Genomic DNA, 23,534 nt, shown 5'->3' with positions numbered 1-23,534 from the left:
GTTTTCTGCTGTTTATTGACAGCTGACAGCAGCTCTCTGTCCAGACCCACCCTCCCCACTTCCTAGAGCCCTAGCCTGGGCCACCTGTACAGAGGCTGATAAATGGCCAGCATGTTCACTGATAAGGAAGCGCCAGGAATGACAGTTGGAAGGGGTGCCCTGTGTCCACACTACCTTAGTTGGCCCCCTCCACCAGCCTATACCACAGTTACAGTTTTGGCAAGTTATTTTTTTGTTTTTTTTGTTTTTTTAAGAAATGTCAATGTTATGCCCAACACTTGTGGATCAGCAAACACGAAAGAGGAGACCAGTCAGTATTTTTGTAGGGAGGAAAAGAGGGTGAGAAGTACTACACAATACAGCCTCAGACCATGAGCAGAGCTGTCCATGGGAATTCAAGATGGGTAGGTTGGCTGCCTGTACAAGGCTGCCTTGGGGGAGGCGGGGGCAGACATAACCTTGAATACACATCTGCCCATAGTATGGCATGCATGCCCTTGCACTCATGCCCATGTTCACACAGGGTTCACACTGGGTGTACCCTCACACTGGTACCCCAAGGGCATGGTCACACCTAGAAGAGGCCCTCCCCAAGGTGTATGGGGTATGGAGAGGAACAGGTGAGAGCAAGGCACATCCTTCAAGTTCTTCAGACTCTCATTAGCTAGAAGAGTGGAGGAGAGGCTCTGGGCAGAGCCGCCCCTCCAGACTGTGCCTCCCAGGTGTGTGTGCTCGTGACCAAGGGCAAGGCCATTCCTAGATGAAAGAAGAGAAGGGCAGACAGGTGGCCTCAGCTCCTGACAGCTTTAGTCTCAAGCTGGACTTATGTCCTTTCTGTTGGTAAATGGTTTCTATAGAATCAATAATATTTCTTCTCTTTAAATATATATTTGTTAAAGTTATCTTTTTGTTTCTCTGGGGAAATCTGCCTCAGCTCATTCCCAATAAATTAATACTCTTGATAGCTTATATTCTGGAGTGCAGTGGGGCGAGCCCAACCTTGGCCCCCCTGTCCCTTGTGCTGTGCCAGAGCGGCTGGCAGAGGTTCCCCAATGGGCAGTTCTGTGCTGGGCATAGGCCTGTGCTCTGCCACAGATTGGGGAGAGGGCCACAGTGGCCACCCCCCTCCCCCTCCCCCACATCTTCCCTTGGTGCTCAGTCTGCCTAGGGCAAGGGAGGAACAGCCCTCCGCAAGCAGAGCAAAGCCTGCAAGGGTAGGGCCCAGCAGTTGTTGCACAGGGAGCAGCAGACAGGAATGGGCACCAGCGGGCAGCACATCTGCCCAGAGCCCTTGGAGCTTTCCCCACCCCCATGCCAGAAAGCTGACAACCGGCCTGGGCCAGGAGTGGGAGTTGTGCTTGTGCAGAGCTGGGCGTGCTCCGCCCACTCGGCCCCCGCCCACCACTTGGAGGTGACCGTCCTGAGGTAAAGGTCAAAGTGCGGGCCAGAGCTGGGAGTACGGTGGGCCCATGTGAGTGGCCGCCTCACTCCAGCATGGCGTCCAGCTGGTCGGCCAGGTCGTCGAACATGCTGCCGATGTCTTCCAGGATGCTGCCAGTGCTCTTCTCCTCGATGGAGGAGGGGCTAAGGGTGGGCATGCATCAGTGGGGTGGGGCAGCACAGGCCCCCTTACTCTAGGCTAGTTGGCTCCACAGCAACCCACTCTTAAACCCGGCTGGATGGCTCCGCCTATCCCTACCAATCCACCCGCAAGAGCCACGCCCTGTGCTGAACCAGAACGACCCAAACCAGGCCCCAGGTACCTACCGAGGGCCTTGCCCATCTTCCTGCCGGATCTTCTCCTCCACTGCCTGCAATGCTGCAGCCAAACACGCACTAGTCTCCTCCAGCTTCTGCCGAGCGCTGTCCCCAGGAGAAGCACAGTCTGGAGCTACTGGGGGTCCAGAGGCTACTGAAGCGGCAGCGCGAGGGGGCTTGGCGGGTACGTGCAGCGCGGGTGCCCCTGGGGAAGGCGGCTTGGCAGGGCTAGCACTCTGCGAGGGCGGCGAGCTAGCCGGCTTGACAAGGGCTGCTGGCGGCTGGCGTGCCGGCGAGGGCACAGGCGAGGTGGTGGCGCTGCTGGACTGTAGTCCCGCCACAGCCTTAGCTGGCTTGGGTGCTGTGGGTGGCGGCGGAGGCTTGGGTGACACAGGCGGTGGCGTGCCATGAGCGCGCTTTACTTCTGCAGGGTAGAGAACAACCCATAGAATAAAAACAGCGTTCCCTCCATCTAGCAGGAGAGATGCTGTACTCGGCCCTATTCTCACCACAGCCGCTAGGGTATGCAATTCCCTAGCACGTCATGCTCCCTAAACTCCTTCAGATATGGCCTGATGTATCCAGCCACAATGGTTCTCTCAGCACCTTGGCACTGCTGTCCTCTCTGGACAGCTACCCTCTCTGTGTCAGGGAACTCCAGCTAGGTCTCCCTGCATCTGCGCCACTACTCTGGGTCTTCTGCACTGGACAAGAGGCATGTCCACTATAGGGTGGCAGAGTCGTCTCACAGAGGATAGATAGGGAGATCTGTAGACAGTCTTATCCCACACTACCTGGGCTTCATCAAACCCAGAAAGGGAAATCACACTATAAGACAGGGTAGCAGGCAAGGGATCTGTCCCGAGATCCTGTGTTCTTTCTTAGCTGGCTCTTTGTACCTACCTGGGCTGCCAGGGCCTGGCAGTGGCACCTTCTTGGAGGCAGGTGTAGGTGAGCCCTGGATCTTAGTCACAGGCTGAGCCAGAATGGGCTTGGGAGAGACAGGTGGCTTCACAGGCTTCCGGGCATTGCCATCAGGCAGGGGCAGTGGAGGCAGCTGCATGAGGTCAGCAGGTGGGGGCTCAGCGGGTGGAGGAGGAGGGGGCAGCTCTGGGGGCCCAGCCTGCTCTGAGGCTGGCCGTCGGCGAACCGTGGCTGTGCCATTCTGATACACAGACAGTGGTGGGTGTGGCTCAGGCCCAGTGTCACGATCTTTAGCCTTTGGCCTGCGCTTGACTGTGTCAGATTCCGTCAGGATGAACTTGACATTCTCCTGCTGGCTCTGTTTGGCCCGGATGCGCCTCTTGAGTGTGGCACTGGCCTCTACCCGGGCAAGGGGAGGGCCCTCCACAGCTGCCTCCCCCTTGGCTGGACCTCGAGGCCGTTGTCGGGCTGTGCTGTCCTCCATAAAATGACTCTGCTCAGCTGGTTCCCCAGGTCCCCGGCGAGCAGTGGCCAAAAGCCCCGTGACTGGGCCACTGAGTGTGCGGCGCCGGTTCACCACTTCCCCATCGGGCCCAATGGCCTCTTTGTGCTTCACAGAGGCCAACACAGTAGCTACCCGACCCGGTTCTGGACTGGCAGGCCGAGGGGTGGGGTGACCTTCAGGGGGCCTGCGGATAGCACGCCCCCCGCCCCCAATGGAAGACAGCTCCAACATGGCTGCAATGCTCTTCACGCTGCCAGCACTGCCTGTGTCCACACTGCCGGTCAGATCACTAGCCCGCCGGCGCTGTGCCCGGACCCCCAGCCGGCCATCCTCTGTCTCAGCATCTGGAGTCGGCTCATCAGCTAAGTTGGCACTGGCCATGGCTGAGCTGGAGCGCTTGGGTGGAGGTGGTGGGGGCCCCTTCTTACGTGGCCGCACAGCAAAGGACTGGCTGCGGTTAACATTCTTGTCAGTGCCAGCAGGAGCCCTCACTGAATGGCTCCTACCCACGCGCCGCTGGACTGTGGCATAGGGTCCAGCAGCAGCGGGCACCAGCAGCTCATCCCGCTCCGGCTCGCTGTCAGATGCTGCATAGCGGTTCAGGCTGTGGGCACGTTTCTTGGGTCGCCCAGGCTCCACATCAGCTTCTGGGGGCAGGCATAGTGTGGGGACAGCTGCTGGTACTGGTGGGAGTGCAGGTCCTGGAGCAGCTGGCCCTGCCTCACCCTCAACTGGTTGGGGCAGCACATAGGCAAAGCCACGGTGTGTGGGTGACTGAGGCAGGGAACGGGGCGACATGGGTCGGTCTGTTGGTGGCAGAAGCTGTGGGGTGGGCTTCACCTTGGCTGTGGCTGGACCGTGAGGTCCTCCAAGAGCCTGAGGGGAACCTGGCTGAGCTTTGGTGGGTGTCTGTGGGGGTGTGAAGTGGCTGGCCCCTGATGGAAGGACCTGCCGTGGCTTGCCAGGCACCGGAGGCACACTGGCCCTCTTGACACTGTGGCCATGGCGGCCAGACCGCACCTCCTTGGGTGGTGTGCCAGGGGCTGGTCCCTCATCCAGCAGGTATTCCTGACTTCGTGACATGGGGCTGCCAGGCCCTTGGGGGCCGTCACCCAGCAGCTCCTGAGAGCTGCTCATGTGCCGAGCCCGTCCACCCAGGCTGGACTCCTGTCGCAAGGTGGCCCTCGGAGTGGGTGGCAGGTGGTTGGAGGACTTCTCAGGAGCAGCTGCACCTGCTTCAGCTGGGCCAGACAGGGCAGCCTGCAGCTCACCACTGAGTTCACTGTCCTGGAAGGTGGTCATCTTAGGAGACTGGCAATCTGCTGCAGCAGGCTCAGGTGGGGGTGGTGACTCAATAGCCATCATTTCAAGTGATTGGGGTGCCTTTCGGCGCAGGGGTCCCCCCTCATACTTGGAATATTCTGCCTTTTGCAGCTCCGCCAGTTTCCTCACAGCCAGCATCAGCTTCTTCTGGTGTCCTGAGTTGGGGACGGGGAAGAGGCTGGTCAGGAGGACCTTTGGGTATAGGCAGATATGGAGGGGCAGGCTGGAACCTTACCCAGCTTGGTGATGCCAATCTCCTGAAGATCCTCCCAAGTGATATCAGTGATGAAATCAATGTTCTCATAGCCATTGTCCACCAGCACCTTGTAATACTGAGCCAGACCGATCATGGACAGCCACACAGCCAGGTTAGCCTATAGAGAGGGGGACAGAGAGGGGCAGCCCAAGCTGGCTGCTCACACCATGACCACCTACTTGGAACTATTAGAAGATGAGCCTGTGGGGCACAGACAGACAGAAGGACAAACAGACAGGCCTAAAATGTCAGTATTGCAGACAGTCTAGGCACAGCCTTGGTGGGAACTGAGGCCAGCTCCTGACAACCAAACACTAGGATACGCACAGGTTAACACATGCAAACATACTTGGGATTCCTATCATCTGGACAGTTTCAAGTATAATAAAGTACTTCTTTGCCTAATCAGATGGCCACAGGCATTGTCCTGAGGAGACGCACCCATACACCAGACACAGACACACACACAATGCCACATAAAATACATGTACACACACTGCACACCCTGCATGCTGCTTCCAGCTATACAAAACACAGGCACTCTCTGGATGACCCTCACAATGTTTCCCCACCCACAGCAGATGCATGATCACGCACATGTTACACATTCACCACACAGCCATACCAGGAATGTGCAAATATGCCGTATCCACCAAGAACTGCCCAATCGTCCCACGCTCCCAGCTGACACCACTCTTGCAGCCGCACTCAGCACCTTCAGTCATGCAGGTGACAGAGTGAGGTGAGGTCCATGAGACCCAGATGTGCTCCTGGGAGGATCCCTGAGCTGCTGACTGAATGGCAGGGTGGGGCAGATGAGTACAGCCCTGCCTGCCAGTAGATCCAGGGCCCTGAGGGGGCAGGCTCTGCATAGCCAGCATCGCCTCTCCCATGGACAGATGGGAGAGCAGAGCTGGTGTGCAACCCAAAGGGTCAGCATCAGCCCAGAAGCCCAAATATAGGCATCTCCTCATATGAGCAAAAGCCACTGTGTGCAGAAGCCACCAGAGGAGGGTTGTCAGCCATCAGCACAGGCCAGCATGTGCAGTGGGACCTGTGTGCATGCATGTGGCAAGCATGTTCGACACCAGCTCATCTGCAATCCACATGAGTGAAAGACAGTGCTATAGAGGTGCTTGCCACGAATAGAGAAGGCATACCCTCCTGACTTCAGGTTCCCCTCACAGCCCCTAGTCTTAGCCCATGAGCCTGCCTAGGGAGTTTGCCCCCATAATGGACAAATAGGGTGTCCAAACAGCTCCCTGCTAGCGGGCTACCTCATGATCCTCCTGCCTCAGCCTCCCCAAGTGCTGAGTCCCTGTACCACCAGGCCTGGCTCCATCCTCAACTCCACTTCCTAGGACACCAGAAGGCAGATGAGGCCTGTCTGTCTGTCCATCTGTCTGTTGGTCCTGGCTCGGCCACCAGGGCGCAAGGAGCCTTACGGGTTTGTGTTCAGGCAGCCATTCAGGAATGTTCAGGCCGCTGATCTCTGCTGTGATCTTCTTACGATGGCCTGGCTTGGTAACCCCAATGGCTGTGAGGTCCTAGCAAAGAAGAGGTCCATTAACTAGCAGGTAGAAGGAATCTGCCTTTTGGAAGGGGAACAACTGGCAACTAGCCCACAGCAGCTCACCTCGGGGGTCATACGACTGATGGTGGGCAGGTCATAGCCAGCACTGGTGAAGTTGGGGGCATAGAGCTGTAGCTGGAATGTGGCAAGCCACTGACTGACCGCCTCAGCACTCTGCAAGACACAAGGCACCAACTGCAGCCTGTCCACTACTGGTCTGTGCCCCAACCTCCACTGTGTCTCCTTCTCTGCTTGGTTCATGGCCAAAGTGCTGGGTCCACCGCTGTGTCCACTGCACCAGTACTCCATGATCTGTCATCCTGGATACAGCATCTGCAGCCCTCCAGCCTTCTTCTGTGAGCTCCACCAGGAAGGTCCTGCTGAGGCTGTGCCATGCCCCCCCCATGTCTGCACCAATGATACCCATACCATCTCAGAGATGCAGATGTGGTTCCATAGGAGGGGACTCTGGGGGAAGGGCTTCAGGTAGGGATGTTCCCTGGAAGGTGGGCTCTGTGCCTCCTCTGCTGTGTGGAATTCAGCCGCCAGATCATACCTCACAGCCACACAGGTGCACACACATGACCCACTGCACCCACACACACGTACGTGTCTTACACCATCTCCTTCCATCTGTGCAACCACACACATGTATGCCCAGTTCATAGTGACCACTCCACATCCACACAACACCCTGCATACTTCTACAAGTGTGCACACACTAGCTCACAGCCTACACGATAGACAACACCTGTACACTTGTGTGTGCGTGCACATATGACACAGAGACAGACAGAAGGACAGAGTCTGGTCTGTCAAGGCCTGCAGAAACTGCTGTGGCTAGGTATGCCTGTCAGACCATTAATCCCATCCCTCCCAAGTCCTCCTGGAGCTGACCAGGCCCTGTACCTTGCCCTCTGAGGCTGAGGCAGATTCCAGCTTCTTGGGAGGCTGCTCCCCATATACTTGCCCAGCATGGGCTGCTGGAGGCTGGGACCGAGCAGCACCTGGTGATGAAAGGGAATAGCAGGGCAAGGGCTATATAGGGGCCACCTGCCTGCCAGGCTAGCAGAGCTGGGTCCTTGCTCTTACCAGTAGAGCCCTCTGGAGGCTTGACAGGGCTATCTCCTGGGCTGGAATCAGAGACTGACTTCTGAGAAAGCACTGTTGCCAGGAGCTGGAACCCAGAAAGACCACTTGCTATCACTGTTCCAGGTCTGACCAGCCAGCCTGACAAACCCTCCCTGGTCACTCACCTTAACTCCTTCAGAGCCTGCATGCAGGGCATGGCCCCCACCACTTCTGCCCCCAGCCACATTGCTCAAGCTGCCACTGCGATCTCCACCTGCCAGGACAGGGACCATAAAGTATGCTGACCCCACAGAGGAATCCAGCAGCAAAACTACCGTCCCAGTACTCTGGAGGCCCCTGGCCTACCTGCAAAAGGCTTCCTCAGTACCCAGATCTCCTCCGGGGGTGCAGAGGGCCCCAAGGAGCCACTTCCCTGGGGTGGGCTTGGCTCACTGCCTGTTCGGGAACCTGTAGGCCAAACACAGCCTTCCTGAACCCTGGGTAGCCCAGACACAGCCATACACAGAGAGAAAGCAGTATAGAGGACATTCTACCTCCTTCTGCCTTGCTATCTCCAGTAACCTAAACATCTGAGACCAGGTCAGAGTAGCAGAGGCCCAGGGCCCTATAGGCAAAGGGGCTGAGGATCACTGAAGGGTTGACTTTCTCTGTGCTAGGGGACAGGTAAGGAGCCACCCAATGGCCTGAGACCAAATCTATTCTAGGAACCAGGTGACCACAGGTGGCTAACCACACCTTCTACCTGGGCCTCTTGCCCCACCTGCTAATCTCCATCCATGCCCACTCTAAAAGACAAATCAACCCCTTCCCTATCCCACCTCCAAACTCTTTAAACCATACTATGAAGTTTTCCAACTTGGTCCTGCATCCCTCCCACAGGCTCTACCAAGCTGGCCTCCTAGCCATTAGGTGCCATGCTGCCAGGACTGTGTTGGCCACTACCCAGCCTCTACCATCCTTCAGAGCCTCCTCTGGTCTCCCTAACTAAGGTGAGCCTTGCTTCCCTTTCTCCGTGAAAGTGGTTGGTCCAGTGGTTGGTTCTTCTCCTGTGTTAATGTTAATGATCCCTGCTCCTTCCCACCTCAGGACAAGACCACTGTCTGCTTTTGCCCTGTGTGTTTAGTGGCCACCTAAGAATTGGTGGCACATGCCTTTAATCACAACTCAGGAGGCAGTCAGCAGCAGGTGAATCTGAATTTGAGGACAGCCTGACCTACAGATCAAGTTCCAGGACAGCCAGGGCTATACAGAGAAATCCTGTCTCATAGCACCAAAAAAAAAAAAAAAAAAAAAAAAAAAAAGTGGTGGTCAAAATGAAGGCATGCACATAGTACTCTGCTGAGAGGTGGCCAGAAGGAGGGGTTACTGGATGCCAGTCTTGGCCATGGCTACAATTCAAGCTGGCTTTGCCACCAACATATTGAAGCATACTTCTTCCCAGTTCCCAGTCTCAGGCTGAGTGACCTTTGATTGCTTCCCTCCTGGGAGTAGGGAGTGGACTCACCTGCTCGTTTGACAATAGCCTCGCCCAGGGAGGATGGGAAGTAGCCCACCCTGTCATTGCCTGTCCGGTTGTCATGGATACAGCCCTTCCACCGGCCATCTGGATGCTGCTCAAGTACCTGACCAAACAAATGAGGTGTGTTCAGGGAGACACCTCCACAGGTGAGGCCTGCTACCCTGCACCCTCCCCCAACTGCTGCAAGATGATGTTCAAAGCATGCCAGAGTCCCTCCCATCCCTGCCATAGCACCTAGGAACTGTCCTCACCGTGATAATGTCCCCAGCCTTCACATTGAGACTGGTCAGGTCATAATTGTTACAGTAATCCTTGGTCGCCCGGACCTGTAGAGCTGCTGAGGCCTCTGGAGATACAGGGAGTAGATCCCCAGTCCTGGGAGCTGCCCTCCCCAGCCCTACTCCAGCCCTCAGCCCCACCCAGGCCCACCTCGAAGCAGTTGCTTGATCTCCTTGCTGGCCTGGGATGTAGTAAACTGGTGTACAATGTCCAGTGCTGTCTGGCTGTACGTATTTCTCACCTGGGCATTGATTCCACTCTGCATACACCAAAGGCCAAGGTCTGGTCAGGGGTTCCCATGCCCCCCACTTGGCCCCAACATTCCTCTCTGTGTCCTGGGTCATCAGACTCACATCCAACAGCAGCCGAACGACTTCTGTCTTCCCACAGAGTGCAGCCTCATGAAGGGCCGTGCCAGACTTGGTCTGGCGGTTAATGTCAATGCCAGCCTGAAGAAGGAGTCTAGTACAAAGGCAGAGGGCAGGCAAGGTCTTTTAGCCAGAGCCCTTCTCAGTACCCTCAAACCAGACTTGGTTCTAACTAACTGTCTGCCGGGGCTGGATAGCAAGTCTCCCTGCCTTTCTGACACTTTGTACAAGGCCTGTCCACGACTGAGTTTTCATAGCTGTTATTTTGTTCAATTCTAGGGTATGCAATGTTGTGGGGCCCCCTTTATAGGTGAGGAAACTGAAGCTCAGAGAAGTTAAATGCGGCTACAAGATTTCAGCAGGTAGCAAGATCAAGTCAAGGCCAAGACTGAGGAGGTACAGAAGCATCTTCCCCAGCCACACCAGTCTTTCCTTTATCTGGGCACACTCAGGTGACCACAATTCTGCATCTCCCTTCAGGTATCATGTGTGTGTGCGTGCATGAGTGCATGCGTGCATGCGTTCGTGTGCTAGCGATTAAATCTAGGGCCTCATGCATGCTAGGCAAGCACTCCACCAGATCTATATTCCAACCACTTTTTGGTGTCCATACATGTCCATTTGTAATGTACAAGTGCACATTCACATGTGTGCACATTTGTGTAGAGACCAGAGGTTGATGCTGGGTGTCTTCAATCATTCTTCATCTTTTAAGATTTTTTAATTTATATGTATGTGTACATGTGTCTGCAAATGGGTGTGTGCCTGTGAGTGAGTGTAGTGGGATTCCCTGGAGCTGGAGTTAGAGGTTGTAAGCTGCCCAACATTGGGTATTCTGGAGGAGCAGCAAGTCCTCTTAGCTGCTGAACTCTCTCTCTAGTTCCCTCCACCTTATTGTTTGAGACAGGATCTTTTACAGAAGCCTGAGCTCTCTGGTTCAGCTATACTGGCTGACCAGCAAGCCTCAGAGATCATCTTGTCTCTCCCTCCCCAGTAATGAGATTATAAGCACGGGCTGCCATATCTGACCTTTACATGGAAAACTCAAGTCTTCATGATTGCATGACAAACATTTTACTAATTGAGCCATCTCACCAGCACACTACCCCCCTATTAAGACAGAGTCTCATGTAGCTCAAGCTGGCATCAATCTCATTATGTAGTAGAGGATGACCCTGAACTCTTGATCTTCCTGGCTCCATCCTCACTTTAGTACCGGGATTATAGATATGCACCTGACTCAAGGCTTTTATTTTTCATTTTAGGCAGAATGTTGCTATGTTGCCTAGATTATCTTTGAACTCTCTATCCTCCTGCCTCAGGGGACGGGCATGGCAGACCTGTGCCATCATCCTGGAGGCTCCTTTCTTATTCCCAAGCCAAGAACAGGAGCCTTTTGCCCCTGGATACCACTATGCCCCAGAGGCCTGAGACTGGCCCCATTCCTGTTCCTGGCTGTACCTGATGATGTCGATGTGACCATTCTTGGCTGCCAGGTGCAGAGGGCTGGTGCCGTTGGGGTCAGTGGTGTCCCCTGGTCGGGGCTCCAGCAAGGCCGCACACATGTTGCTACTTAGTAGCAGCTGGACCACCTTGAAGGAAGGATCAGGGTAGGGTGGTCCTGGTTGGAGCTGCCCTGGCCCCACTACAAGTGAGGACAGGCAGGAAGCGCCCCACCCACCTCTGGGGGAAACTTACCCCTACTCGGCCGAATTCACAGGCCAGGTCCAGAGGTGTCTTTCCAGAGTTGTCTACCATGCAAGGGTTGGACTGATGCTGCAATAACATCTCTGACTGCAGGACAAGGGTCTGGTTATCCCTGGGGCCACCCAACCCTCTGCCCGACCACCCACCCAGACTCCCCATAAGGACTCACCACATCATAGTGACCATGCTGGGCGGCCAAATGCAGGGGTATGTGGCCCTCATCGGATGGGACATTTACTGCTGAGCCTGCCTTCAGCACCAGCTTCATGGGCTCCTTCCGGCCCTGCCAGGCTGCATAGTGCAATGGCCGCATGCCTAGGGACAGGTATAGTTTGTTGGAAACTAAGTCCTGACCCTGAATCCAACCCTCGCTAAGAATATGTCTCCATCTCTAAGATTCTGTCTTAACCCGGGCAGATATCTTGGGCTGAAGGCTGCCAGGATTCCACCCTTGGCCTTGTCCCCTGCCCTTGGCTTCAAGGCCCCCCAGACCAGGCTTGCCTTTGTTGTCCTTGATGTCTACAGCAGCCTGAGCCTCCAGCAGAAGAGAGATCAATTCCGTGTTGCCATTCAGGGCAGCATGGTGCAGGGCTGAGAAGCTGAGGAGATGAAGGGCAGGTCTAGGAGTGAAGCCAACACCCAGCTGTCCCTGGGGCCCACCTACACTTGGGATCCATGCTGCTACTCCCCAAGCTGACAACTCACCCGTCTGGGTCCTGGAAGTTGACATTGATCTTCTTGGTAGAGCCCAGGAGCTCTGTGGAGGGAAAGAGACCCAGTGAGGAGAGGTGGTCCAGACCCTCTTAAGAGCAGAAGAGGGTGGTAGTGATCTGCCTGCCTGTTGGAACAAGATCTTAGTCTTTAGTCATGCATCCAGCTCAGCAGGGACTCAACTCTAGGTGCTCGATCTGTGTGCATCTAGGAATGGGAAATAAGACCATGCACACACATGTGCACATGCACCCCTCCCTTGGGACGCTGGCTCAGCACCTGCCATTGGTGGGAGGGAGAGAGCCGGCCCCATCTGTCTCTCAGAAGGACCCAGATGGGGCCGGGGGTGGTTGAGGAGGCTGGAACACCCGGAAATGGGGTATTTCTGGGGGAAAGGACTACATCTCCAAGCCCTCTGCTGCCAGCTCTGGCTGCCATGTAGATAAGCCTTATAGCCCTGCAAGGAAAGGGAAAGGATGGCTTGTAGGCAAGGGCCTCCAGGTGACCCATGCCAATGGTCACCTTGCCCACAAAAGCCATGTTCAGATGGACTAGAGCACCAGGGTCCACCGTGTCACTTCTGAGGGTCTCTCTCATTCTGTGGTCTCCCTCACCATGGCCTTCTCTAGAGCTTTCGGAAGAGGGAGCCCACCAAAGCCATCCCAGTGGGCCCTTGTCCACCGGACTCCTGCCAACCCCCTGCCTGTCTGGGCCATGGTTATATAACCCATTTGTGGGTCAGTCACTCTGTGGGGGGGGGTAGAAGGACAGAAGCCCCTTTGTCCAGGCTCAGGACAGGGGTGGGGGTGGGGGATGGGGCTCCAAAGGCAGGGGAGCCAAGAGAGTAGAGTCACAGTGGGCTGGCTGTAGGGCTTAGCTTGGATTGGCTCAGCCTCAGCCACTGGGCACAGCATGTGGGTCTCTTGACAATCCCCGAAAGCCCAGGAAGCCAGCTGCACCTAAATTTGAATCTTTGTTCTGACACTTCCTACCCCTGTGGCCTTGGCCACTGGTCTCTTCTGTGAGCTATAAAAGGTGGTATCACCTGAACTGGTGAGACTGGGAGCATTACTTGAACACCAGGTCCTACTAACACCAGCTGGACAGGCCCCACATCTCACAGTCTCTCTTGGATAGAGTGAAGGTACTGCCACCTACTGGTTACTACTCCCATGTTCTCAGATACTACTGGTACCAGTTCAACTGTATATATACCATTTGCCAGTGGTCAGCCCTGGTAGTCAATTGTAGTGACACATGCCTTTAAATTTTTTTAATTTTTTTTTTTTGGTTTTCTGAGATAGGTTTCTCTGTGGCTTTGGAGGCTGTCCTGGAATTAGATCCTGTAGACCAGGCTGGTCTCGAACTCCCAGAGATCTGCCTGCCTCTGACTCCCGAGTGCTGGGATTAAAGGCATGCACCACCAATGCCCAGCTATTTTTGTTTTGTTTTGTTTTTGTTTTTCGAGACAGGGTTTCTCTGTGCAGCTTTGGAGGCTCTGTAGAAAAGGCTGGCCTCAAACTCACAGAGATCCGCCTGCCTCTGCCTCCCAAGTGCTGGGATTAAAGGCAAGCACCACCAAAGCCTGGCAACACATGCCTTTAATCCAAGCATTCTGGAAGGCAGAATCAGGTGGATCCCTGTGAGTTTGAGGCCAACCTGGTCTACAGAGTGAGTTCCTGGACAGCCAGAGACACACGGTGAGATCCTGTCTCAAAAAGTAAAAAAAAAAAAAAAAAAAAGAGTCAACCCTGGGGGGTCTTTCTCATGAGCTAAATCTGTTCTCAGGCAAATCCTCCTGGCTCTACCTGAAGATACACTCAAAACACATCCAGGTCCCATGCTTTTCACCACACCATGGTTATCACCATGGGCCCGACTGGCACTTCAGGCAGGTGCCCTGCCATCGCCTTTCCATTGGTGTCACTACTGACTCCTTGTACCCCTTGGTTTGTCCTCTGCACAAATAAGTCAGAGCACTGTTAAAATGCAGGTCACAGCCAAACAGTGGCATACGTTTTAATCTCAGCACTCAGGAAATAAAGAGAGGAGAATCCGGAGTTCAAGGCCAAACATGGCTACATAGTAACCTTTAGGCTGATCTGGGCTATATAAGATGCTGTAACAAGAAAGGAAAAAAAAGGAAGGAAAGCAGACAAAACAAAACTTCCAAAAACCACAAGTTACAGCCAGATGTAGTGCATGTGCCTGTCACTGCAGCACTTTGGAGGAGAAGGCAGAAGGGTTCCGAGTTCCAGCTAACCTGGAGCTGCAGATGAGATCCTGTCTCAAAAAAAAAAAAAAAAAAATCCCTGGAGTGTGGGGTCACATCAGTGCGATGGCTGGCTCACTAGGTAAAGGTGCTTGCCAGCAAGGCTAACAACTTGGATTCAAGCCTCAAAACCCACCTGGTGGAGAGTGAAAATTGACTCATGCAAACTGTCCTATAACACTTGCACCATGGCACGTGCATGCACACATAAATAAACAATACATACATACAAACATGAATTTTTTTCTTTTTTTTTAAAAGGAATCAGACATGGTGGTACCTGCCTTTAATCCCAGTACTTGGGAGCAAGGACAGATGGAGCTCTGTAAGTCTAGCTTGGTCCAGTGAGACAGTGAGACCCTGTCTCAAAGCAAAACCACACAAACAAATGACAGCCAAAGTGGGAAACAACAGCACAGACCTCCTGGAAACCCTCCAGTGCCATTTCACTGGGGTGGAGGCCGAGGCTGCAACGCCTCACATGACTGGGCCCTTGATTTTGCTCTGACCTCTTCCCTCCCCTCTATTCTCATCATCCCTGCTACAGCTGCACAGCCTCCTTGATTTTATTTTATTTTATTTTTGGTTTTTCGAGACAGGGTTTCTCTGTGTAGCTTTGGAGCCTATCCTGGCACTCGCTCTGGAGACCAGGCTGGCCTCAAACTCACAGAGATCCGCCTGCCTCTGCCTCCCAAGTGCTGGGATTAAAGGCGTGCGCCACCAACTCCCGGCTAGCCTCCTTGATTATATGCCTCCATGGCCACAGGGCCTTTGCATGACACCCTCCTTCACACACTTCAGGTCTGCTCAGATGTAGCCTATTCTCCAAGGTCTCGAATCCGAAATGCTGCCCTTCCCTTCCTGGATTAGTTGTGTTTTTCTCCCTAGCCCTCTTTGACACCCAGTGTATCACATCAATTTCCTTCATGGCTTTGGTGGCTAAACAATTGCCATCTCCATCCTACATGCTGTCTGTCCACCTTCAGGGCCAGCTGCATGGGTAGGTGACCTGTGCAAGTTACTCAGAAAAGTACCTTATTTGAATACTTGGATTTCAGATAAGGGTCCTACATTATCATCTTACACAAGGCCTTGAAAACTATATATGACTGGGACTGCTACAGTTCCCTGCTATGAATGGATGTCATAGCCTCCAGGGCTGTGCTCAAGACACTTTGCCCCATTCTTCTCAACTGCAGTTAGGGTCTCTGAGTCTCCAAGGCTTTCCACAATCCTGTTTTCCCTCCACCATGGGGCTTCCAGGCAGCTACAGAGTCAGGTTTAGGGAATGAAAGCCTCAGGCAAGCTGCTCTGAGGTCAGGGAAGCAGAAGCCAATGTTTTAGAGGGGTATAGAGGTCAAGACTCAAAAAAAAAGGACTCAAGGGAGGAGAGAGGGCTTCATCAAGAATGGGACTGCCAACAGAGCATAATGTTGTATGCCTTTAATTTTAGCACTTAGGAAGCAGAAGTAGATAGATCTCTGTGAGTTCAAGGCTAGCTTGATCTATGTAGCCAGCTAGCCAGCCAAAAACACAGTGAGAGTGTTTCAAAGAAAATTAGTTAATTTTATTTGGGAAAAACAAGGAGGGGGGACTGCTCTTCTTGTGGGGAGGGTCACCTTTCCAAGGATACAAATTCACAGTCCCATAGGGAGGGGAGTAGTGTAAAATGCTTGGAAGGCAGTTTGAGACCTCAGGGCATCCACAGTGCCTGCAGGAGATACAGAAGAAGGTGTAGGACTGAGGTGGCCATCAAACAGCAGGACAGGCTCTCAGAATGAATAAGGAGCAAAAGACAGCTGGAGAAGGCCTGGGAACTGAGGAGGGGGCAAGTGGTGACCAAGCTGACAGCCTCAGGAGCCCCTTTCACTTTTTGTTTGTTTTGTTTTTGGAGACAGGGTTTCTCTGTTTAGTCCTGGCTGTCCTGGAACTCACTCTGTAGACCAGGCTGGCCTCAAACTCACAGAGTTCTGCCTGTCTCTGCCCCACCCCCACCCCCACCCCCAGTGCTAGGACTAAAGGTGTGGGCACTTCCCTGCCCCTTTCACTTTTTAATAAGTGTCTGCATTGATACACAACATAGGCATAGGATGCAGCTTCCCGGCAGAGAATTTACCCAGCATTCATGAAGCCCTGAATTCCATCCCCAGTATCACACACATATACAAATAGTGTACAAACCTACAAACCTTGCCCCTGTTTCTTGTGACCCCAGACCTCAAGCTGCTCTCCAGAGACCAGCCTGAGGCCAGATCCACACTTGGGCTGGAAGGATTTTTTTTTAAAACACAGATCTCACTATGCTACCCTGGTTAGCCTGGAACTCACTATGTAGATGAGGGTGGCCCAGAACACACCCTGCCAGAAGGGAATTCTTAGTGGGCCAGAGGGGGGGGGAGGGAGAGGGAGAGAGGCAGAGAGAGAGGAAGAGAGAGGCAGGGTCTGGGAATTCCTATGGGTGTCCTCAGCCTGCCTTGGGGAGGGAGGGAAGCTAGGCCACAAAACTAGACAGGATCCCTTCCCAGTAGCAGAAGGACAGCCCCTGGCAACATCTTCCCTCCAAAGCTGTCTCTTTTTCCCTCAAGGATAACTGCTAAATATGCATGCATGTCCAGGTTCCCTTGGAGGTGAGGTGGGGGCTAACAGAGCCATGGGCTGGAGGGAAGAGCTGAGTACCCAAAAAGGCTCAAGAACAAAATTGTGGGAAAATCTCTAGGCTGGGCTGGGGGGAACACTCTCTCTCTCTCTCTCTCTCTCTCTCTCTCTCTCTCTCTCTCTTTTTCATTTTTGTTTTTTGAGACAAGATCTCTAGAACTTACTATGTAGAGCAGGCTGGCCTTGAACTCAGAGATCTGCCTGTCTCTGCCTCCCAATCACTAGGGGATCAAGGGTGTGAGCCACTATGCCTGGCTGGTGTGTGAGGGAACACATTCTCAAGGATTCTTATGGACACCCCTCAGCCCATGGCCCAAACTCCAGCTGTACTTTGCTAAATCAAAATACATCTTACTCCAAAGCAGGCCAGTGTTACCATGACAACCGAGCTAATTCATGGAGGGATTTCTCTGCCTGATTTATTACACCGCCCCTCTGACTCAGAGAGTACAGACATAAGGGCCAAGACAGGTGCCTCTGCTGTCTCTGAGACCACACCAGTCAGAGGCAGAGGTAGAGACCCAGGTACCTCTCACTTCCCCACAACAGCCAAATGGAAGGGAAGACAAACCCCAAATTTGTGGTTCCCACTGGCTGGCAGCAGAAATAAAGCTAGAACCATTAGCATTTACTGAACTCTAAGTGTCTCCTCTTCATCAGTGACTTCTGTTTTCATGATGTTGTAGGGTGACAGAGACCACATATATTCCATCCTACAGATAAGGCCATTAAGGTCTAGAGAGTCAGTATGACCAAGGACACGAGGCCACTAGGTGGAAAGTGGTGCCTAACCCTCTTCCATCAGCCTCTCCCTAGAAGCTCTTCCACTCCACCTTGAGGTCCTAAAGCCAGCCCTAGTAAATGGAGCTTCCCAGCCAGACTGTGTGCCCTGGAGGCACCAGTGTCCTTCTCACCGACAGTAAAGTGGCCATTCCAGACAGTCCATGTCTCAGCAGCCCCCTGAAGAAATGGGATCCCCCTTTCCCCAGCTAATATGCAGTCTCGGGTGGTGGACAGGGAGTGAAGGCACCCATGTCCCATGTGTTGACCTACAGAACCCAGTTCGTGTCTGCACAGGTGCCCTGACACACTGACACGGTCGATCATACGTGCGCAGCTGCACACTCGGCTAGTCCACACGCCCATCCATCCATCTTCCGAGGCCCCTAGAGAGGCTCCAGGATGAGCAGGTTTGAGAGCTAGAATCATAGCTCTAAGCTCCCAGCCCTTCCTTTCTTGGACCCCAGGGCACGAGCTAGGGATGTGTGGGAGCTCCTTTACTGATCCTTGGCCCCCTTTCCTAGCAGAGAAGCCAGGGATGACCAAGGTCTATAGAAACCTGCATAAGCAGTAAGCAAGCCACAGTCCTTATCCCCCAGGCTGTCCCTGCCTGAAGCCCAGTCTGCCCCAGGGCTGGGCGACCTTGGGCCTCTGCTTCACTCCCTCATCAGTAAATGGCCCCTGGCCATGCCTGGGCAGCCACACCCCCAGCGTGGTCCTGTCCACCCCCCTTCACTGCAAAGCCTGTTATTAAACATAGGGTGGGGAAGAGAGGTCTGACAGAGATTGTTAGCCTCTGGGTCGCCCCTCACTGTAAGGGCCCCTCCCTCTCTCCACAGTGTGTCTTGCGGGGGAGGGGGAATCTGCCTCGCCCTTAAAAAGCCCAAGTAGAAATCATCAGCCCGCAGCCTGGGAAGGGAGGGGGTCCGAGGGAAGAGGTGATCGCCAGCGGCCTCAGGGGACCGTGGGTGCCGCAGGTGCCCGCAGGAGGCTGGGCGGTCAGTCCGGCGCTCGTTGCCGCCCCTCCTCCAGAGCTGGGGCGAGAAGGGGGGCGCGCGGACCAAGGGTCTGGGCGCTCCTGGCCCCGCCCCACCCCCGGAGACCCACAGCATCCCTTCCCCGCCCTGCACCCCGGCTGTGGGGGGCCCCGCCCGCGCCCCGCGCGCCCCCCGCACTCACTGGCCTTCCCCGGCCGCGGCCTCTGCAGCAGCCTCTGCGCGGTCCCCACGTCCTCCGCCTTCACCGCCTGCACCAGCTCCTGCTCCTTCCCCATGGCGCCGCCGGGCCCGCAGCGACGCGGCGCTCGGTGCTCTCGGCGGTTCAGACGCAGCGGCGGCCCCGCGTCCGCGATCGCATCCTCTCCAGCCCGCGCTGCCTGCGCCGCCCGCCGCCCAGCGCCCTCCGCGGGTTCGGGTTCGGGCTCGGACTCGGGCTCGGGCTGGGTTTCGGGCTCGGACTGGGGCTGGGGCTCCGACGCGGAGGGACGGATAGCGCGTCACGGGCGGGGGGCGGCCCGGGGGCGGGAGCCGACGACGGCGGCGGGCACCCGGTGGCGCGCCGCGTCTGAGCCGCCTCCCGGACGCCTGGGTCCGCTCCCGCGGCCGCTGACCTCCGTCAGCCCGCGCCGGCCGCGCGCCCGGCTCCGAGGCTCCGCCCCCGCATTGGCCCTCCCCCCCCTCCGACGCCCCCTCCCCACGTTTGGGTCCGCGGGTCAGCCTAGGCCTCTGCGGACAGCGGGGTACCGAGGACGACCGCCGGGGACAGAGGACAGTGCGCCGGAGGGGGGGCGGGGGGGCTGGCCACGGAGCACCGACACGGCAGCGACGCAAGGCTAAACCTAGGAGAGGTTTCTCGAGGCTGCGGGACCTGAGGGGGAGGGACTCGAGACAGTGGGCGGGCGGGGAGCCGGGCACCAGTGCCACCGGTGCCGGCCCTCCAGAGGCTGTCAGACATTTCTGGCCCGTGGATCCTGTGGGAGGTGTTGAGGGATTGCGAAGAGGAATCTCCCAATAATGAATTCGGTGTCAGGGAACCCGTACCCCCTCCCCCCAGCTACACCTTCTTCCCTGGCAGCCTCTGGCTTCTCTCTACAACAATGCAGGATGACAATTCTCCTTCGAGGACAGCCTGGAAGGGAGCTTGACTTCGCCACTCTCAGCATCTACTGGGATGTAACTGTCTTACGTTCACCAAGAAGGAAATTAACCTCCCATCCTCCGCACCACTTAAGGCCCAGCCCTGCCCTGCCCTGCCCCCCCACCCCCCACCCCACCCCCCACCATTTTAGCCCAACCTAAACAATCTCCAGCCACAGGTTCCTAGTCAGGATCTTCCTGCTTGACCAACACCTCAAGAGGTCTCACCTTTCTCCTGTCCGCCAGAAGGCTAGGGCTGCTGGAGGCCTCTCCTTATCTTGCCTGCATCATTGTGGACACACATCAGTTAAGTTCCATATCTTGGGTAAGGTTCTGCTGCCTCGGTTTCCTTATTTACAAGCAGGAGCAGAGCATCATCCCAACCTAGCGAGATAGTCGGGAGAATATGGTGAGGATTCACATATGCGCTCCTGACACACTGTTCTTGTGGTTCTGGACCATGCAGCAGGTCCAGAAGGGCAGCGGAGGAGAAGCAGCAGGTACAAGGGTTTCCAGGATCGTGTAACTCTGACCATGGTAGAGTCTCTCATGAGGATCGGGGAATGTGCCTGGGGCTCTCAGAAGAGGTCTCGAATGCAAAAATCCTTCCCTTGATCCTTTACAGTGACCAATTTGTGGTTACTCGGAGGAGGGCCAGCCAGGTGCTGTACTGGTCATTTGGGATAAAGCCGAATTTACTGTCCCCATTTTACAGGTTGAAAAATAACAACTAAGCTTTAGAAATGCTATGAATTCCTGAGTGTGTGCTACAAGGGCCCTAGGTCTCAAGGTCATGAGTCTGGACTTGGAACCTTCTTACTGATTTTGTCATCTTGAACTGGTCACTTAGTCTTTCTGAGTCTGTTATTTACCCTACCTGTGAAAGGTGGGTCAGCAGTGTGTCCCCTCCACCTACTCCAGGGTTAAGGGTGATGCTGTCTCCACAATTAATCTCGGATATAATAAATGCTCAGCAGACAGCTGCTGTGAATATTGTGATGTTCTTGGGCATCCCTGTAGGGACTGCAGCCGTATTAGATTCATCTTCACATGATACAGTGCCAAGCACACAGGAAGCACTACAAAAATAAGGAAATACATAAAAAGAAGACAGCTATTATCATGACTATTATTGCTATGTTTGGAACATCTAAGGTAAATAATCTTTGTAGGACCTGGGGCAAAAATACAAACAGAAGCCCACTCACCAAATGTCTGTTTCAATGTTGTAACTTGTACTAATAACCTGTTAAATAAATATGTTCTAGCCTCCTACCTTAACAAATATACCTTCACCAAGACCTGAAAGGGCAAGTTTAAATTTACAACTCTTGGATTGCTTTTGGGTAACTTGAACTGGTTCTTGCCTGTAGCTGTCATTCCTGTTCTCTGTCCAGCTCCAGCATCAGCTCACCCCATAAACAGGCATTCCCGGACCACTCCTCAGGCCAGGTGTGGGCATCTCATTGTGTAGCCACCTGGGAGGAGGGATGTGTAGGCCAGAAAAATGAACTAGATCCTTTTAGACAGGAAATCCAAGGGTCCCAGGTAAATATGCATATTGTGGTCTGGACAGAATATCTGGACTCTAGGTGGGCTTCAGGATCCACGATTCCTTACTTTAAAGGGTTGGTGGTAGCAGAGGGAAAGCCAGAGGCTTCCCCTGCTAGGTCAGAGTAGAGCCCCAGAGGGGTTTCCAGAGGCCAAGGTACTGCTAATGAGTGACCATGTTGGACAAGCTCCTGATACTCAGCTGCTTCGTCTGTGAAATGGGGCAGCAACTCTGTCTGGAGGGCTGATGGGAAGGTCTGCATGAATACAAAGATGTTCCCCTGCTTGGGTCCCCTCCCCGTGCACCTGGGGATGAGGACAGTATAGCAAACTGTCATCTATTCCTACTGGGGCAAAGAATGCAGATTCGTGGGTCTGGGGCAGCCCTCCAGGGTGTCAGGTCTCCGAAGAAGATCCTGGGAGGAGGGGCCGCTGAGCCAGCAGAATTGCTGAGCTGATGGCAGCTTCACTGCAGCCCTGACTGGCTTTCTTCCCGGATGCTTAGCTGCCGCCAGCTAGCCCGCAGCCCCTGCCTCTGCCTCTCAGCTGTGTACCTGCTCAGAGCATTCCCCAAGCACTGGTACTCAGCCCCTTATGAATACAATGGTAATGTTAAATGTGCCTTCCCATGGGTTGCTGGAAGCATATGTCAGGTGTCATTTCTGTGGGCACCACCTCTGTAAAGTGCTGTGCTGGTGAGTAGTATCTCACAAAGGCTCAAAAGCCACATGCTCCAGATTTCTTCTACCCAACAGAGATGCTGGAGCTGCTACTCAGAATGCTCAGGGCCACGCCCAGTTTAACAGCTATCTCTGAGTTGAACCATCTGCAGCATCCCAGCCTTTAGCTCCTGGCTCCACCCAGAGTCCCAAAGAAAGGGCAACAGTTCAGGAAACAGGTGACACACATCTGACCACTCTTCTGTCTTCTTGAGTCCCATATCATGATTGATGCTGATTTAAATGTCCTTCTTATGCTGTCTCTCCTCTTCACTCAGCATGCCCAGGACTCTGAGCCTTCAGTAGAGTGGCCTTTGGAGAGCTTATGCTTCATCAAAAGGAAGCTAAGTAAGGTGCAGGTTCCTTGTGCATCAGTCTCTTTAGCTGGTCAGAAAGGATGAGGTCAGGAGAGAGTGGGGTCTGAACTGCAGCTGGGCCAAACTGGGATCCACCATCTTCCAGCTCTGAGCTTTCAATGGCAGTTCTGCAGCTATGAGCCTGTTTTCTGACAAGATGTCCCCAGATAGGGACTGATCCTCCTGAGTGAACTCACTGCAGTACAATGTAGTGAAAACATTCATGATGTTTTGGCAGTTCCTCAAAAAGTTGAACATAGCAGGCTGGAGAAATGGCTCAGTGGCTGAACATAGAGTGAACGTGACCCAGTAATTTCATTCCTAAGGTAGTTCCAAGTCAAATGAAAACATGGATGCAAACAAATGCTTGTACATAAACATTTATAGTAGTAGCATTATGTCACAATATAGAAGGAAATAAATCAGATGCCCACCATGAGTGAAAAAGTAAAATGAGGTCCATGCATACAATGGGACACTGTTAGCCATGGAAAGGAATGACATAGTGATCCATACCACTGAGTGAACCTTGAAAACACAATGCTAAGTAGAGAAACAAAATCAAAAGACTATAAATTTGTGATTCCATTGATATGAAATGTCCAGCCGAGGCCATTAAAAGACAAGGTCAGTGGTTTCCAGGGCCTGGGTTGGGGAAGGAGGGTGGGGAGTAACTGCCTAGACCCCCCCTTCAAGACAAGGTTTCTCTGTGTAGCCCTGGCTGTCCTGGAACTCACTCTGTAGACTGGGCTGGCCTTGAACTCATAGAGATCTGCCTGTCTCTGCCTCTCAGATTCTGGGATTAAAGCAAGAGCTGCGGGGTGTTGGTGGCGCATGCCTTTAATCCTCTCAGGAGGCAGAGACAGGCAGATCTCTGTGAGTTTGAGGCCAGCCTGGTCTACAGAGGGAGTACCAGGATATAGGCCTCAAAGCTACACAGAGAAACTCTATTTTGAAAAAAACAAAAAACAAAAAAGCAAAAGTCACCATACCCTGGTCTGCCTATCTGCCTAGTCTCTCTCTTATTTTTTGATACAGGGTTTCTCTGTGT

The 23,534-nt window shown here is 54.1% G+C and overlaps 1 protein-coding gene across 1 annotated transcript; it reads right to left on the bottom strand.

Moving 5' to 3' along the window:
* Positions 1 to 44: 44 nt before the first annotated feature.
* On the bottom strand, positions 45 to 19,209 carry Caskin1 (CASK interacting protein 1). Its single transcript, XM_027424933.2, has 20 exons — positions 18,902 to 19,209; positions 12,010 to 12,061; positions 11,806 to 11,903; positions 11,474 to 11,619; positions 11,296 to 11,391; positions 11,059 to 11,189; positions 9,583 to 9,691; positions 9,380 to 9,488; positions 9,202 to 9,296; positions 8,936 to 9,053; positions 7,777 to 7,878; positions 7,596 to 7,684; positions 7,432 to 7,516; positions 7,249 to 7,346; positions 6,403 to 6,513; positions 6,212 to 6,313; positions 4,746 to 4,884; positions 2,662 to 4,665; positions 1,768 to 2,182; positions 45 to 1,584 (listed from the first exon to the last, which is right to left on the bottom strand). Exons 1-20 carry the CDS (start codon positions 18,993 to 18,995, stop codon positions 1,485 to 1,487), a joined length of 4,293 nt encoding a protein of 1,430 aa, XP_027280734.1. The 5' UTR covers positions 18,996 to 19,209; the 3' UTR covers positions 45 to 1,484.
* Positions 19,210 to 23,534: the final 4,325 nt, after the last annotated feature.

Source organism: Cricetulus griseus, chromosome 7, assembly GCF_003668045.3.
Source record: "Cricetulus griseus strain 17A/GY chromosome 7, alternate assembly CriGri-PICRH-1.0, whole genome shotgun sequence".
In the NCBI taxonomy this organism is placed as follows: Eukaryota; Metazoa; Chordata; class Mammalia; order Rodentia; family Cricetidae; genus Cricetulus; species Cricetulus griseus.
This window is presented reverse-complemented; position numbering and strand designations above follow the sequence as displayed.

Coding starts and splice junctions, on each gene's coding strand:
- Caskin1 (XM_027424933.2), bottom strand. CDS start 18,995: ATGGGGAAGGAGCAGGAGCTGGTGCAGGCGGTGAAGGCGGAGGACGTG. Junction 11,620..11,805: donor AGACATCAAGGACAACAAAG/GCAAGCCTGGTC, acceptor ACCTGTCCCTAG/GCATGCGGCCATTGCACTAT. Junction 7,685..7,776: donor ACTGAGGAAGCCTTTTGCAG/GTAGGCCAGGGG, acceptor CTGTCCTGGCAG/GTGGAGATCGCAGTGGCAGC.